Source organism: Gadus morhua, chromosome 3 (assembly GCF_902167405.1).
Source record: "Gadus morhua chromosome 3, gadMor3.0, whole genome shotgun sequence".
Taxonomy (NCBI): domain Eukaryota; kingdom Metazoa; phylum Chordata; class Actinopteri; order Gadiformes; family Gadidae; genus Gadus; species Gadus morhua.
This window is the reverse complement of record NC_044050.1, coordinates 25,968,794-25,986,131: the sequence shown is the minus strand read 5'-3', so window position 1 is coordinate 25,986,131 and position 17,338 is coordinate 25,968,794. Positions and strand designations below refer to the sequence as shown.

General features: G+C 39.7%; 2 protein-coding genes across 2 annotated transcripts in view; both read left to right on the top strand.

The window, feature by feature from the left end:
• The first annotated feature begins 2,243 nt into the window (after positions 1 to 2,243).
• Positions 2,244 to 15,642, top strand: LOC115540362 (uncharacterized). Its single transcript, XM_030351568.1, has 6 exons — positions 2,244 to 3,294; positions 12,881 to 13,183; positions 13,402 to 13,671; positions 13,783 to 13,902; positions 14,725 to 14,759; positions 15,147 to 15,642. Exons 2-6 carry the CDS (start codon positions 12,883 to 12,885, stop codon positions 15,276 to 15,278), a joined length of 858 nt encoding a protein of 285 aa, XP_030207428.1. The 5' UTR covers positions 2,244 to 3,294; positions 12,881 to 12,882; the 3' UTR covers positions 15,279 to 15,642.
• Positions 10,330 to 17,338, top strand: part of LOC115540805 (uncharacterized) — a 44,128-nt gene continuing 37,119 nt past the window's right edge. The window contains exons 1-2 of the mRNA XM_030352381.1: positions 10,330 to 10,341; positions 11,110 to 11,167. Of these exons, the coding sequence (XP_030208241.1) occupies positions 10,330 to 10,341; positions 11,110 to 11,167 (70 nt within the window). The remainder of the gene's footprint in view (positions 10,342 to 11,109; positions 11,168 to 17,338) is intronic.

Sequence of the window (17,338 nt, the reverse complement as noted above, 5' to 3'; positions counted from 1 at the left end):
TGGAGTACCAAAAATGCAATACACGTACCAAGTATGAAGGAACACCTCTTTCCCTTAGTTTAGCAAATATTTTACCATGGTTTAGACGGTCAAAAGCTTTTGAAGCATCTAGGAAGCATGTGAACATGGTGGAATTATGATTACTGTACTTATGTACTGCCTCTTTTAAGGCATAGACACACATGTATTTTAAAATCATGTTGGTCACCTATGGATCCCTACATGTTTTAGGGCCAAAATATTTAACTGATATGATTCCACTACATAACCCTTCTAGACCACTAAGATCTTCTGAGACCAATCTGTTATTTATCCCCAGAGTATACAAAAAACATAGGAAAGCAGGATTTAGTTATGCAACAAATAGCTGGAATAAACTCCCTGAGGATTTAAGACTTGCCCCGACTCTCACCACTTTTAAAACAAGACTGAAGACTTTAATGTTTGCTTTAGCTTTCTGCTAATCTTAAATACATTGCACTTTAAAAAAAATAATTAAAAAGGCAGTTTTAGCTTTACCTTTATTTTCTATTTTTACCAGAGAGATACATGATCTGAGAAAGGATAAGGGTTTGAGACCCGAGTTTTGTCTGGGTTAGAGTCCTAGAATCCGGCTTGGAGTCCCAGAATCTGGGTTGGAAACCCAGAGAAATACCCAGAGAAAGGACCAAGTTCCTTTAGGTCGGGTTGGAGTACCAGAGAGAATGTTGATCTGATCTTAAACACATTGCACTTTCTAAAATGCTTTTTTAACTTTGCCTTTATTTTCTATTTTCTATATCTATTTTACTCATTTTTTGCATATGTTTTCTTTTCTATCATTTAATTTTATTGTATGACAATGTTTATATGTGAAGCACTTGTGTATGAAAAGTGCTATATAAATAAAGTTGCCTTGCCTTGCCTTGAATCACCAAACAAGTAAAGTGAATATCTATGTAGGAGAACACTCCTGAGTGTATTTGCAGATGGCTTGTTTAACCTGTGCCCACAGTGCGTATTGCTCCGCCGCCGCCGGAGGAGTCCGCATACATTGTTCAGAGAGGTCGGAGAAATGACATGGACCCAAAGTGACAGCGAGTGACAGCTGTCTACTGAAAACATCTTTCTCGAAAGCAGCGTTTGTTGTTGCTGGTGACGTAAAGAGGTCAGCCAGTGGCTCTATTACCACTAGTTGAAATGGGTACAGCGCCACCTATCGTACCGGGGTATGAAGTGCTTCAGCTAATGAATCAATTTTCTCACCGCCATGTATAATCTCACAATTGCAGTTGTCCAATTGAGGAGCATAGTCGAACTATGGTTTTAATCGGATTAAGTTGTGCATGTAAACGTATACCAAGTGAGGTTTCTAAACCAGCCATCATCCACACACACTCCCACAGTAGGCTTATGGTGCTAAACTATTGTTTTCTACCATTACATAACAGGTTGATCTCTCCTCCATCCTCCTTACTGTTATAAAATCCAGCATCCAATAGTACAGGGGAACGGTTGATGCCTGGTTAAATCAGCCTCACCTGACCTGAGTCGGCCTGACTAGACTCGGGCTAGGGGAGGTAATTACTGGCTGCACACCTGTGCAGCCAGTAATTAAGGCGCACAGGTTAAACCAGCCATCACCACACACACGCACACGCACACACACAAACACAGAGCTCCGACATGTCAAGTAAATGTGGGGCTAGACTGTCTTCAGGAAGGTTAGTCTCTAGAAGACAAGATACGGTCACCAAATATTTATGCAAATTATGAATAAATAAAACACCACTACACACAAACCAAATGAAAACGGTTCCACAGAACCATAATGCAACTACTCAAGGCAAGCACGGGTGACTCAAACCATTCGTTAAAACACCCATACAAGATGCCTACTCTAGACTCTGCCTCTTCTTATAGCCTCCAGCAGAAAGCCCCACAAGAAAACAAGGCCTGTTCAATTGATTCATGAAAGGCCCATTGAAATCTAAGATATCCGGGACAAGCAGTTGTTGGCTCCTCTTGTCTTTGTCTAAAAACTTGCTGAACTGGAACACCTGCCCATCCAACAGTTAAAGTCGGTGACTGCAGGTGCCTGAATCTCTTTTTGTAAAGAAATCAAACACCAAACTAAGGCTAGCCTCAGCTGCTCTCTCCGGGGGTACAGGAAGAATGGCCCAAGTGAGCGTTCCGCCCCTTTATAGATGTGCTTTTTCATTTGCGTTTGTTACAACCCTTAAATTGCTGCTTGGGCGCATGGGTGAGCCTGGCTCAGTCTTTACGGCAGCGACCCGGGTTCGACTCCTGCCCTTGGTCACTGTCTGCGTGTCCTTATGTCTCCCTTTCTCTCATACCTTCATGTCTAACTCTGTGTTTCTGCATGAATATTGCGAAATAAATCTTTGAATAAAGAATATGCTGCTGGCCGCAGTCAGATCTATATAATTTACGAAATATAATATAAATAGATTAGATGGCATTTGAGTACATTTCTGATTAAAAAAATAATTAAAAAGATCCTTTCATCATCAGTGGCGTTTTCTCCCGGAGGCCATTGGCTTCCCTGTTTTTTAGACATCCAATAAAAACATTTATATTAACAGTTTCGGTTACTCTTTGGTGCTGTGTTGGTGTCATTTCTTCCACATTTTCTCGCCTCATTGAGCATTTTAAAATGCACCAAACTGCGCCCCTCTAAATACTAAATACGCGGTAAAACACGACATGGCACACAGTACGTCCACGAGCAATCCAGCCCGAGATGGTATCCCTTGGTGAGAAAAAAAAGAGAAGGATTAACCAATCAGGCGAGGCTACAGTCATGACACTGCCCTCCTGTGATTAGTCAGCAGGGTGCCAAGGGAAGTCACCAGGCGGGCCCTTGGCTTCACACCAATCAAATCAAAGAATCAACGTCAACGTAAACAAATAGCGGGAGATAAGATTTTTACCATATTATCGTATAAGCAAGTGCAGTTTTGGAGGATGGAGATTTAGAGTAGGACAATTTGGTAACATTTAACCAAACTGCCACATGGGCAGCAACAAAAAAATAAATCTGACGGCAGGCCAATGCCGAAGCTTCAGCTGCTTGTGGAGAGAAAGAAGAGTGGTTATCGCACTTTCAATGAGGATAACTATGTCCGGACCGAGTTGCTAGCTGGTAGCGCTAAACTTCAGCTATTTTGCTGACCATGCCTTCTTTTTTTTTACCAAGATTCATGCTCCCTGAACAATCCCTGGGTGACAGGGATCTTATTGACCTCTTCGCCACCATGAAAGACAGGAGAAAGGCCTTCCTCTACAAATAGGGTGAGTAAAATACGCACCTCATTACTGTTCCCTGAGCTGTCCGTTTATCTTATTTTTTTTGTGTTATTATATTTCCAATTGTGCCTTGTTTGTCTGGAATAAGTTGCATTGGTCAATCAAATTAAGCTGAGAATCGGAACCAGGGACAGATCTATGCGGCTGTGGTTGTTTATAGCTGCTTGTTCTGGGTTGTCTTGTGTTGTCTTTTAAAGGTTGGGTATGCGATTTGCGAAACGCCAGCAGATTTTGAAAATACACAACTCAAATGGTCCTACCCCCTCTCCTTCAACGCTGACTCTGACTCCACCCATTCCAAGTACCTGGACGCGCAATCATGCACGAGCGCGAACAGAGATGCGCGAGAGCGAGCCAGGCTAGCGTAGGTTTTCGTTTAACAACATGGCACTACATTCAGCTGTAAGTTGCACCCAGTACCGCGGGAAGTAGGGGTGCTGGGGGTGCTGCAACACCCCCTGTCCGAGGCCCTGTCTTATCACAGAAAACGATCATTTCTAAAAAAAACTCCGGCCAAAGTGGAGATTTCTGAAAACGCCGGTTATGTGTTGTCGTGTCAACGGGGAGAAACGGGATTTTCGGTTCTGAAGCGTCACATTATGCACCAGGAAATGCTGAACGTCATGTGAGCGCCCGCTGTACCGTATTGGTCCGAATATAAACACAAACCCCATTGTAAGAAGACCTATATTTAGAAAAAAGATTTGAAGACCAGATCTTGTTTTTATGAATAAATAAATTGTATTCATTGAAATAATATACGAAAATAAAAAGCCATAGAATAAAACACTGCATTGCCACTAAACATTAGTGCAAATAGGCCGTACTGATGTGTACACCACAGACTATTCCTGACACTCCTCTGCCCCGCTGTGTTCGCTCTGGCTGTGGTCGCTCCGAACTGTTTCGGCCCGTGGCAAAGCGAGTCATCTTCGCTGCTGTCCAATGCATTTTGAGACGCAGCATTTATTTAATGCTCATATGACCTAGTGCTGAAAAAAGGTTAGATGAAAAAGTGCGAGGGTAGCGGTGGTGCGCTAAACTTGTTCTGTGAGCAGCTGGATGTGAACCATGGTGTGAAGGAAGCGGACACAACGATCGATTTTCAACTGTGCGCGCATGCACTGGTGTAATTGAGCTGCGCTGCTATATATCTTTTTTATCAATGTAACGAGTTGCGAGTCTAGTGCAGGCTGAGTTTTTTTTTTCCAGCACCCCCTGCTGAGAATACGTTCTCACGGCTATGGTTGCACCAGATGTTATAAACATTAAACGGTCACATAAATCATTACTATTTTTAGAAAATGTATGTTTGTTTCATATAATTGTATTGGAAGTCCTGGTTTTCACTAGGGTTGCCGCGGTGTGGACATTTTCGCACCGATTAATACACTCGTCTCAACACCGGTATTACCGAGTATAAACGGTATAAACTTTGAAACTAGGTCAACCGCCACACAAGCATCGGTTTTTTTTTTTTGGTTTTTTTTATACTTTATTGTAGGATCATGAGTTATTTTTACATTGACATCTTCCTACAAACATTTTTTTTTTTTTTTTTTTTTTAATATATATATTTATTTAAATGTAAACAATATAAATAAATAGATAAGTAACAAAATAAAATAAAAAAAATAGGTAAATAAATAGAAAAAATAAATAAATAAACAAAACAAATCAATACTACATATAAAAAAAGAAAATAATAATAATAAGATAATAATAAAATAAAAACACATACAGTATATATATACACAAGTCAACTCTTCCAGCTCTTCACGACTATCTTCAGAATATTAATAATAGTTTAATTATAATCCATATATGTTAACCATTTATTACATCGTTTCAAAAACTCAATTTCTAGATTCCTAGTTATATAGGTTATTCTTTCCATTTCTAAAATATTATTTATATTTGACTTCCAGTTTTTAAAAGATGGTGGAGTAGGTTTTAGCCAGTTCCTTGTTATTTGTTTCATTGCTGCTATCCTAAGTATCCTAAATAAGTATTTGTCTCTTTCTGATATGAGTTCATCCGGTGTTACACCTAGAATGAAACATTTTGGTTCAGGTACCTGGTTAATTTGGAAAATATTCGAAATAGAATTTGTAATCAGTTTCCAGAAGGTATTTAGTGATGGGCAAAAGTAGAAAACATGTGAATGGTCTGCATTATTTTCCCCACAGTTTCTCCAACACTCTGATGAGTTTGATGTCTTAAACTTTGATTGTATTTTTGGTGTGATAAAGAATCTTGTGTATATTTTCCATGCATACTCCCTCCAAAACCTAGAGTTTGTTGTTTTATGTATTGTTCCATAAATGTTTTCCCAGTCCTCTTCTTTTAACTGTCCCTCTAATTCTAAGTTCCACTTCAATGCCACAGTGTCTTGTGTTTCATTGTTTTCTTGTAGTATTTTATATATTTTAGAAAGTGTATTCTTGATGTCAATATTATAGTTTTTAATCATAAATTGTACTAAGGGATGCTGCTCATGAGTGCCTGCTCTTTTTTGAAAGGTTTTTATATAGTTTCTAAGTTGTAAATATTTGTAGAAATTTGACTGGACTAGATCATATTTCTTTAAAATAACATCAAAGGGATTTACTTCATACTTAGTTATTATTTGTGAATATATTTGTAGTCCTTTTAAGGACCAGACTTTTAAGACATTGTCCATTTTGTTTGGTTTGAAATCTGGATCCCATGCCATTTCTCTAAGATAGAATAATTCCTTATTTATATCATGTTTTTTACAAATTTGTTTCCAAGTACATAAAGTATTGTTAATCCATCTATTTTGTCCTTTCAGTTGTGTCATATCTTTTCTATCAATGAATGGTAATGTTTTTATTGAAAATGGAGTTTGTTCCTTTTCTATCGGAAGCCACTTTGCTTTAATATTATCATTAGTCCATTTCATTATGTTATTTATTTGTGTGGCATGAAAATAGGTTTGGAGGTCTGGAAGTGCTAGTCCACCATGTTCTTTCGATTTTATTAATGTTTTGAATTTGACCCTTTTCCTTTTGTTATTCCAGATAAAATTAGTTATTATGCCATTCCATCTTTTAAAACTTTGAGAAGGAATTGATGTTGGCAGGTTCTGAAAAAGGAAAAGGAATTGTGGAAGTACCATCATTTTAATTGTGTCTACTCTACTAAAAAGAGAGTTCGGTATAGTTTTCCACCTGTTCAGATCCTGTTTGATTTTGTTCTCTAGATTCTGATAATTAACTTCGTGAACTTTACTTAAATCTTTATGGATTATTATTCCTAAATATTTCAGTTTATCTTGGTTCCACTTAAATCTGAGGTTTCCTTTAGAGTAATCTGTCAATTGTTTACCAATGCATATAGACTCACATTTATTTTCATTAATTTTGTATCCTGAATGGTCACTGTATTCTTTTATTGTTTCCATTAGTTCTGGGAGTGAGTGTTCAGGGGAAGTAAGATATACAATAATGTCATCTGCATACAATGCTAATTTATGACATTCTTGCCCTATAGTTAATCCCTTTATGTTGTCTTGTTGCCTGATTGCTTCAGCAAGAGGTTCCATACACATAGCAAATATCAGCGCTGACATTGGGTCCCCTTGTCTAGTTCCCTTATGAATTTGAAAGCGTCTTGATAGGGTGCCATTGACTCTCACTTGAGCAACTGGGTTTTTGTATATTAATTCTAACCATGAGATGAACTTGCTGTGAAATCCAAATGCTTTTGCTGTTTTGAAAATATATGGCCACAGTACTCTATCAAAAGCTTTTTCCGCATCTAGTGTTAATAGTAGTAAATCCTTATTATATTTTTGGGAAAAGTCAATTATGTCAAGAGTACGTCTTACATTGTCAGATAGGAATCTATTACAGATAAAACCAGTTTGGTCACTATCAATTAAGTCTGGCAGGATGTCCTTAAGTCTATTTGCTATGATAGAAGTTAATATTTTTTGGTCTGTGTTTAATAATGATATTGGTCTATAAGAGGATGTATCCATTTTTTCTTTCCCGTCTTTATAAATAACTGTGATCACAGATGAGTTCCATGTTGATGCCCACACACCTGATTCTAAGGCAAAGTTATAGGCGTTTAGTAATAGAGGTACCAATAATTCTCTGAACTCTTTATAAAATTCATTGGTGTACCCATCGTCTCCTGGAGCCTTGTCTGTTTTTAGTTTCTTAATTTGTTGTGATATTTCCTCTTCCGTTATTCTTATTATGAGATTAGTGTTTTGCAGTGATGAGACTTGTTTTAAATTTAGTTTCTCAAGATATAATTCAGTTCTTGCTGAGTTTGTTTTGTCCGTTTCATCTTTGTACAGTTTTTCATAGTATGTTGCAAATGTTTCTGCAATTTCATTTTTGTCTGTTATAACTTTAGATGTGTCATCCTTTAATTGAGTTATATAAGATTTACTTTTTTGATTCTTAAGTCTAAAAGCTAACATTTTGATTGATTTTGGTCCTCCATCATAGTGTTTCTGTTTCGTAAGAAGTATTGATTTCTCTACATCCTGTGTCAACAATTTGTCTAATTCACCACGTTTCTTCTTTAGCAGTTTGTTTAATTTCATATCAAGTGATTTTTTATGTTTATCTTCAAGAGCTTTTATTTGTATTTCAAGTTCTGTTTTAAGTTGTTCTCTTTGTTTTTTCTTTAAAGAGGAGTATCGTATTAGTTCACCCCTTAAAACGGCTTTTGCTCCTTCCCATAGAATTATACTGTTAATGTCTTCCGTGTCATTAAATTCCAAATATTCCTTTAAGGTTTTTTTGACTGTATCTTTTAGGTCTCCATTTTGTAGGAGCGAGTTATTCATTCTCCATAAGTATTTCCCTTTGTTTGAATTCAAGTTCACTTTTAAGGTGAGCTTTGCATGATCTGATAGTGTAATTGTGCCAATAGTGCATTTAGTGATATTTATCATATCTTTTTTAAACATGAGGAAATAGTCCAGTCTATTATATGTAGAGTGTCTATTAGAGTAGTACGTATAATCCTTTGTTCTTGGATGAAGAGTTCTCCAAACATCTATCATTCCCAACTCTTTACAAGCTCTTCTCAAAATATTTGCATTTTTCTCAGATTTATGTTTAATTCCTGCTGTTGAGTCCACGTTAGGATTTAACACAAGATTCAAGTCACCTCCAATAATAACCATGCCTTTGCCTTGGATTACTATTAAATCAATCATTTCATTCATAAATTGAGCTTTCTCATCTGGTGGGTAATAAATATTTGTAAGAGTTATTTCAACGTTTTCTATCTTGCCCAACACCAAAACAAATCGTCCTTCTTTATCCACTATGGTTTTTGTCTGCTGAAATGGTACATGTTTTTTTATAATTGTTGCTACACCTCTCCTTGATGACGTATATGAGGATGAATAAATTTGTGCATTTGCAATTCTGCCCAGTTTCTTATGTTCCTCTTGCGTTAAATGAGTTTCTTGAAGAAACAATATATCTCCTTTTTCTTTTTCCAGCTGTTGAAGGATCTTCCTCCTCTTTATATAATTATTAAGACCATTTACGTTTTGAGCATCGGTTTTTAGACCCTTCTCGTCCTTCAGTTGCCACCAACGTTCGAAAGCAGCGCCTAGGATTATTCTTGATTTCAGTTTTTCTCTTTCAGCGTTTTTATTATCAATTACTCTCTGAAAAAGAGTTTTCCTTCTCTTTGCTGGTGGTGGTGGTGGTGGTGGGGATGGTGGCCTTGTCTGCCATGGAAATTGTCTTCTACTGCTAGGTCCAAATGTGGATTAACTAGTTCCAGTAGCTACCGCAGGATAACAACAAACAGGAGCGTGCTCTGGGTCACGAGCTCTGGGTCACGAGTACTGCACGAAGGGGTCGCGCGCGGGGCGCGGGGGGGGGGGGGAGTGCAGTACGACCGTTTGATTGACGTACTTACTGTCCAATGCAACTCGGTGGCAATGGAAATGATTGGCTGGAGTTTTTCGAGCCCTGCCCGTTCCACAGATGATTGACTTGTTTAATCTTCATGTCAGTACTTCTAACTCAGTGGCTGTAAGCGGGTTATGATAAGGATTTCAAGTAATTTTGCAAAAATGGCCAAAAAAGCGATTTCCATACCCAACCTTTAAGTAGTGCTATATAAGGAAAAAAAATTGGGAGGGCTGTGTGTGTGTGTGTGTGTGTGTGTGTGTGTGTGTGTGTGTGTGTGTGTGTGTGTGTGTGTGTGTGTGTGTGTGTGTGTGTGTGTGTGTGTGTGTGTGTGTGTGTGTGTTTGAGAGAGAGAGAGAGCGAGCGCGTATGTCGTGTCGGTCAGATTACAGGCGTGTGTAAATCCTGGTAAATTTACCAGTAGCAATAGCTCTTGGAGAAATATGTAATGCATACAAGATACGACGTAGGCCTACTCTTTTCTGTCCTAAAAGCATGTAGGGCCTAGAGGTTTTGTAACATTGCTTCCTCAAAAATAATCCCCACGCCCCGCCACTGTTCATCATAAGGAAATCACCATCGGCCTACATATAATAACGGAAAACCCTGTTCTGTTTGATGGAAATGTTCTCCGGAGGACTTCTCCTCGTTTTAGGTGAACTTTTTCCCCTTTCTTCGATTATTTGTATATTTCATTGTTCGGCTTCTCCACAACAAGTTTGGTATTTATTTTCTTAAATGTAGCCTACTTGAGTATTCAGCAATAGAACGGCGCTGTGTGTGTTGGTTTGTGTCTGTGTGTATAAATAGGCCAACTCTACGTTATGCTTGGTAATATATGTCGTTTATAGTTGGAATGTATTATTATTGCGTAATAATTTTGTAATAGTTGGCTATTAATCAAACAATAAAAGCGGGTTTAGAACGGTTTGAAAACCAAACTATTTCTGCGTTTAAAAAGCGGGCGCAAGATACCACAATCCCCACTGATATTAATGGGTGAATAAACTTTTATAGAACTGGCAGGGATGTGTGGTCCTATCTGGGTGGAGAGCTCTAAAAAAAACTTGACAAAAATCTTAACTAGCCTACTGGTGAAGGAATGGTTACTATGGTACTATTCACTCAAAAAGCTTAACTATTGTTGAACGAATGGTTGGCAAAGAGTAACAACTCATTATGATACATTTACATGAAATGTGTATTTCCCTATTACTTCGGCTAGGAAAGAGGAAACATGTTTATATTCTCAATATTTATTATTAATGATGTGAAGTAAGCGATGAGTAAAAAAAAAGCACTTATAAGACAGAGTGTTTATTTTAAGTAGGGGATACATATTTTGGCAGGTCCTAATTATACAATAGGACAAAATATGTGTCCCCCTATAACATTGTCTAGAGAAGAAGAATCATTTATATTCTTCCTTATTCCTCATTCCTTAAGGCACCATAAGGCCCTACTAATAATAATGGGTTCTTCAGTGATTAATAGCCTACAGTGGCTATTAGTGGTTTTAGTCACGGGTGAACGGGCGGCATTCTTTCATGAAACGTGGCGCCACGAGAAGTCCAAAAAATAAAAAATCATCTGTGCCGCAAAGCGGTTTTCTATGATGCACAATATCATAACATTATGTGGGCGGGGGTATTGGTATATTGACGTCGTCTGCTGCCCAGGAAGTCAAGCAGAACCTGATCTCCACTGTGGGAGGAGAGGTCACCATACCTGAGCCGTGCATTTCTTGTGAAAGATAGACTTGTGATCGCTCTAGTGAGAGATAGGGTGTTGGAAATAGATGATGAAGGTTTCCGGGACAGAGTGTCCTGGGACAGAGACACCGGGCGGTTCACCATAAGAAGACTGCAGAGCAACGATTTAGGGATTAAATTCTGTTAATCAAGGAGGAAAATCTGAATCATTCAAGCTGAGTGTTTATGGTAGGGCACTAGGTCTCATTAACTCTCTCATTGTGATGACCTTGCTATTCTACTGACTCCAGAAAATGCAAATTGTATATGTGTGGAAGGTAAGGACATGTCTTAGAGTGGTCAAGCTGTATACTAGAAGGTGGAGGTCATGTCTAGGAGGGGTCAAGCTGTATACTAGAAGGTAGAGGTCATGTCTAGGAGGGGTCAAGCTGTATACTAGAAGGTAGAGGACATGTCTAGGAGGGGTCAAGCTGTATACTAGAAGGTAGAGGACATGTCTTAGAGTGGTCAAGCTGTATACTAGAAGGTAGAGGTCATGTCTAGGAGGGGTCAAGCTGTATACTAGAAGGTAGAGGTCATGTCTAGGAGTGGTCAAGCTGTATTCTAGAAGCAGCCAAAAGTAGCCGTAAAAATGTATGTCATCTTTGGCAGCGTTGCAAAATACTTAACGGCGTCTATTCGCTTTTTATTTTATATTTGAGCCGCTTGGGTAACTTTATTTTTATAACTTTATAACCCTTTATAACCCTTAATGTTATTTTTGCATTAGGCTTGTCTTGCTTCGTCTTTGCGTACTAAAAGAAAGTTTTTTGAGCCTGTTTGGGGGCCCCCTACTATGGGGGCCCCAAGCGGCCGCCTACCTATGCCTCTATGTTAAGACCGCCACTGTGTGTAGTCGACCCTGGGCCATTGACATTCACATTGAAACATCCCAGTCAAAAGGTTGTCGGGGGGGGGGGGTTTTGGAACAGAAAAATTGGGAGCTATCGGATAGTGAACACTGTAAATTGTCCTCTACATTGTCTGATAGAGTCACAGTGTGTGACACTGCAGTGTAGAGGACACTTTATACAGTGTGAAGCCCCAAGCCCCATCTTCAACCTGTCTAAACACTTCTAACCTCCACCATAACTGCTGAAGCCTATTGTGCAGCTGTAACTGAACATGACAGCTGAGCAAAGTGTGATAAACATCTGTAACCTTTTGGACAAAGCCGTGGGCTAGGGGAATATGTCAATTTATATTTAGTGTGTTTATCCGGTGCCGGAGGTACTGTATTGTATAGTGTATTGTTATTGTGTATGTACTGCACTCTTTTTGTAGTTATATTGGTGTCTTGTAATCCTGTGTGGGATGGGCCACTTGTGTGCCATGACAAAAAAAATAAACATCGACCTCATCATCATAGAGGACCTTTTATGAGACATAAAAGGTCTTAAAAAAGACTTACATTTATTTAAAATATAAACCTCCATTAAATATCCAGAAACTTCCTGAGACCCTGGTGAGCCTGGTGATGCTGTTCATTGGCTGATTCTGATCAGTACAGTCCGCCTTCACTACAGGCTATGTACGAGGCTCTCGGAATAGGCTCATAATTTATTTGGCTAAATAAAGATTTCTGAAAAACATTCTCTTTAGAAAATGTTGCAGTTTCTAAAAGGATAACCCAGAAATCCACCATTTAACAGGGGAGGCAGAGACAGGAGCCCCAGAAGGATACTAAAGTATTGTACAACAATAATACAGTAGGAGACTTCAATTGTATAGTATGGTACTACAAAGTAGGGTACAACAATGCTATAATACTACAGAGTAGGGTACTTCAGTATTACAGAAGTTAACTGCAGTACTACAGTAGGTTACAGTAGTATTTCATTAGGGTACTACAGTACGGTTACAGGGCTATTTGACTGAGCGATGTCTCCTGATCTGTTACAGTGATGACGTCGTCTGCTGACCAGGAAGTCAAGCAGAACCTGATCTCCACTGTGGGGGGAGAGGTCACCATACCTGAGCCTGTCAAGGGTCCTGGATTTCTTCTGAAAGAAAGAACTGTAATCGCTACAGTGACCAGTGATAGAATAATAACAAAATCAAATAATCGTTTCCTTGGCCGACTGTCCTTGAACCGAGTCACTGGGCAGTACACCATAAGAAGTCTGCAGAACAACGATTCAGGGTTTTATACTGTTGATCAAGAAGACACATATAAATCTGAATCATTCAAGCTGAGTGTTTATGGTAGGTCTCATTAACTCTCTCATTGTGATGACCTTGTTCTTCTACTATCTCCCGAAAATGCAAATTGTATATGTGTGGAAGGTAAGGACATGTCTTAGAGTGGTCAAGCTGTATACTAGAAGGTAGAGGTCATGTCTAGGAGTGGTCAAGCTGTATTCTAGAAGGTAGAGGTCATGTCTAGGAGGGGTCAAGCTGACCTTGTGGTCTTCTGTCCCCAGACGCCGTCCTGGAGCCCGGTGTCACCGTAGCGTCTGTGAGCAGCGAGCGCTGCACCCTGCTGTGTGCTGTGGACCAACTGAGTGGAGGGACTCTCTCCTGGTATCAAGGAGAGGTCCTGGTGAACCAGAGCAGCACCCAGCGCTCTCTCCCTCTGACCGTGGTCAGGCTGGGTCTCCGGTCCTCCTACCGCTGTGTGTCTGCCAACCCTGCTGGGAACCTCACCCGGTCAGTCGACGCTAAGACGTCCTGCACAGTACAGCAGCGCACTGGTAAGAAGTCCTCACACACCCTGCCTCCACTTGGACTGCACAGAAAGCTCAAAGACGCTGCTCATGTTGTGGAGCTTTTAGTGACGTGAGTGAGGTGACTCTTCTGTACAGGTGATGAAGATGAAGAGGAGTCTAACAGGCTGGTCCGGATTGTGATTCCGATCATCTGTGGTGTTACATTCATCCTATTCGTATCTGTCATCATATTCTTTGTTGACAGACATCTCCAAGGCAAGGCATTTTTTTTGACAAGCTACCTCATAGCAATCATTAATGAATAATGCATTAGTCTGGCATTACAAGCCACACTCATTGTTATACTGATTTCTGTCTGTTTAGTTTCTTCCGTCGTATTTTCTTCCTTACTCCTTCTACAGTTGTTGTGTGTCTACTTTATAGAGTGAATTAGAATTTTATCAATTTATGTAATATTATTTATTATCTATCTATCACTCTTTATTTTCTATCACTATCTGTCAATATATCTCTATATCTAGATCTCTAGATCTCTATAGATATGTTAGTAATCAAAATAAGCATTAAAAAAATGAAGAAGATGTATTGAATCTCAATTTTTAGAAAAATACATTTAGAATTGCATATCATAGAACCAAGTTCTCGGCACTTCCAGCAGCCTGAAGGGAAACTGTCTCTCACCTCATTCAAAAATCATAGTTTACTGCTTGATGCGTGTGAAAACATTGTGATCTGCAACTCCCACTCTCTGTCCCTGTAAAGGTGTCAGAAACGTTTCTGTCCCCAGTGGTTTGATGTGGAAAAATTACGTTAATTGTCCGCAATCTTTCACACTGACTGTGTTTTTTCCCCAACGCACACATGAAGCAGCAGTCTCTCATAGTAGAAACAGCCATGGTGTCTGAGCTTCCCCTCATGGATATTAAATAGATTGAGTGTCCACATGCTTCCCATGGCGGTGTAGGCATCAGGAAGATAAATGAATGTGGAAATCCTCTCTGTACAGCAGACCCTTCTACTGCATGACTTATAGTGGTGCTGTTTTATTCATTAATTTTGGCCTTCTTCTGTTTGTAGCTTCAATCCAGCGGGAACGTTGCGTTACACAGCAGGTAGGTGCTCTGTGGGTGCATATGTTGTACAGTCTAGTCAATATCACTACAGCCCGTCATTATTACATTATTATTAGTCCCTATTTTAACTATTAGCGTCTATTTATGAATTAACACTTTGTATTTATTGCATTGTCATTTTATCCTGTGTCCTTCCACTGCTGCTGGGCTTTTTTTGCAACAAACAAATTTCTCCTATGGGGGATTAATAAAGTTGTATCTTATCTTATCTTACACCACCCTCCAAACCAGAAGCCTCTGTGCTTGTTTATGTGTGTGTGTGTGTGTGTGTGTGTGTGTGTGTGTGTGTGTGTGTGTGTGTGTGTGTGTGTGTGTGTGTGTGTGTGTGTGTGTGTGTGTGTGTGTGTGTGTTTCTGTTCACTATAGGAGGAGCTGCAACACGTACGTCAGATACAACCAGATACAAGGCAAAGAGAACTTAAAGGAATAATCGTTCTTGGATCAAACCATCCTAGCCGCCTGGTGTCAGTAAAACATTTGTTACCAAAAAAAGGATGACTCTGTTTGCATTTAGTGTGCGCCCCCCGGCACGAATATAACAACAGCACAAATTGAGCAATATAGCACTTGGGTCTTTTGGACCCAAGTGATCAATGTGCTTCAGCCCATATGGATCCATATAATGAATCACCCTACAATTACAGTGAATCTCCCTGCACGTTCAGTGAATCACCCTACCAGTAGAGTAGGGTAAATCTGAACATTGGCTTCCTGTTGGAAGACCTTCCTGAGACCAATCTGTTATTTATTCCCAGAGTATACAAAAAACATGGGAAAGCAGGATTTAGTTATGCAACAAATAGCTGGAATAAACTCCCTGAGGATTTAAGACTTGCCCCAACTCTGACAACTTTTAAAACAATATCGAAGACTTTAATGTTTGCTTTAGCTTTCTGCTAATCTTAAATACATTGCACTTTAAAAAAATAATTAAAAGGGCCGTTTTAGCTTTACCTTTATTTTCTATTTTTACCAGAGAGATAGATTATCTGAGAAAGGATAAGGGTCTGAGACCCGAGTTTTGTCTGGGTTAGAGTCCTAGAATCAGGGTTGGAGTCCCAGAATCTGGGTTGGAAACCCAGAGAAAGACCCAGAGAAGGGACCAAGTTCCTTTAGGTCGGGTTGGAGTACCAGAGAGAATGTTGATCTGATCTTAAACACATTGCACTTTCTAAAATGCTTTTTTAACTTTGCCTTTATTTTCTATTTTCTATATCTATTTTACTCATTTTTTGCATGTTTTCTTTTCTATTATTTAATTTTATTGTATGACAATGTTTATATGTGAAGCACTTTGAGTCGGCCTTGTGTATGAAAAGTGCTATATTATATTAATAAAATTAAGTTGCCTTGCCTTGAATCACCAAACAAGTAAAGTGAATATATATGAAGGAGAACACTCCTGAGTGTGTGTGCAGATGGCTTGTTTAACCTGTGCCCACAGTGCGTTTAGTAGTTATGTTGGGTGTGTAGTAATAACCAACATAAACGCGTTACTTACGCTCTAACTCCGTTCTTGTATCAACATACATTACATCTTTCTTCTCCTCCTCTCGCCTCTATCTGTCTGCATTACTACGCCACCTAGAGGCTGTACAATTCAACTGACATAACTGAGTAACTCAATGCAGTAGTGAACACAACAGTAGTCTGGCTATTGCCAGAGATTGAGCTTGGTCTGGGGAAGCTGCTGCCATTTTCTTCAGCACAAGAGGCGTGATCAACGGGCCTAGTTCAACTGACTCGGTAGGCAATTGGCTGCATGCTGGAATTCTCCATGGTGGAGAAGAAAGAGAAAGGGATTGTTGCCGTATGCGGACTCCCGGAGAAGCTGCTCCGCCGCCGCTGGAGGAGAAGCTCCGCCTTACATTACATTACATTACATTACACTTTGGGTCCATTACATGGACCCAAAGTGACAGCGAGTGACAGCTGTCTACTGAAAACATCTTTCTCGAAAGCAGCGTTTGTTGTTGCTGGTGACGTAAAGAGGTCAGCCAGTGGCTCTATTACCACCAGTTGAAATGGATACAGTGCCACCTATCGTACCGGGGTATGAAGTGCTTCAGCCAATGAATCGAGTTTCACACCGCCATGTATAATCGGACAATTGCAGTTGTCCAATTGAGGAGTATAGTCGAACTATGGTTTTAAACGGATTAAGTTGTGCATGTAAACGTATACTCAATGGCAACAGGTGTGCAGTCTCACCCAGCCCCAGGGTCCAATCAGACTCGGCCAAGTGAGGTTTCTAAACCAGCCATCATCCACACACACCCCCACAGTAGGCTTATGGTTCTAAACTATTGTTTTCTACCATTACATAACAGGTTGTTCACTCCTCCATCCTCCTTACTTTTAAAAATTACAGCCCAATTGTTCAGCATCCAATAATATCGTCGCGGTTGATGGCTGGTTAAATCAGCCTCACCTGACCCACCTGAGTCGGCCTGACTCGGGCTAGGGGAGGCTGCACACCTGTGCAGCCAGTAATTAAGGCATACAGGTTAAACCAGCCATCACCACACACACACACACACACACACACACACACACAC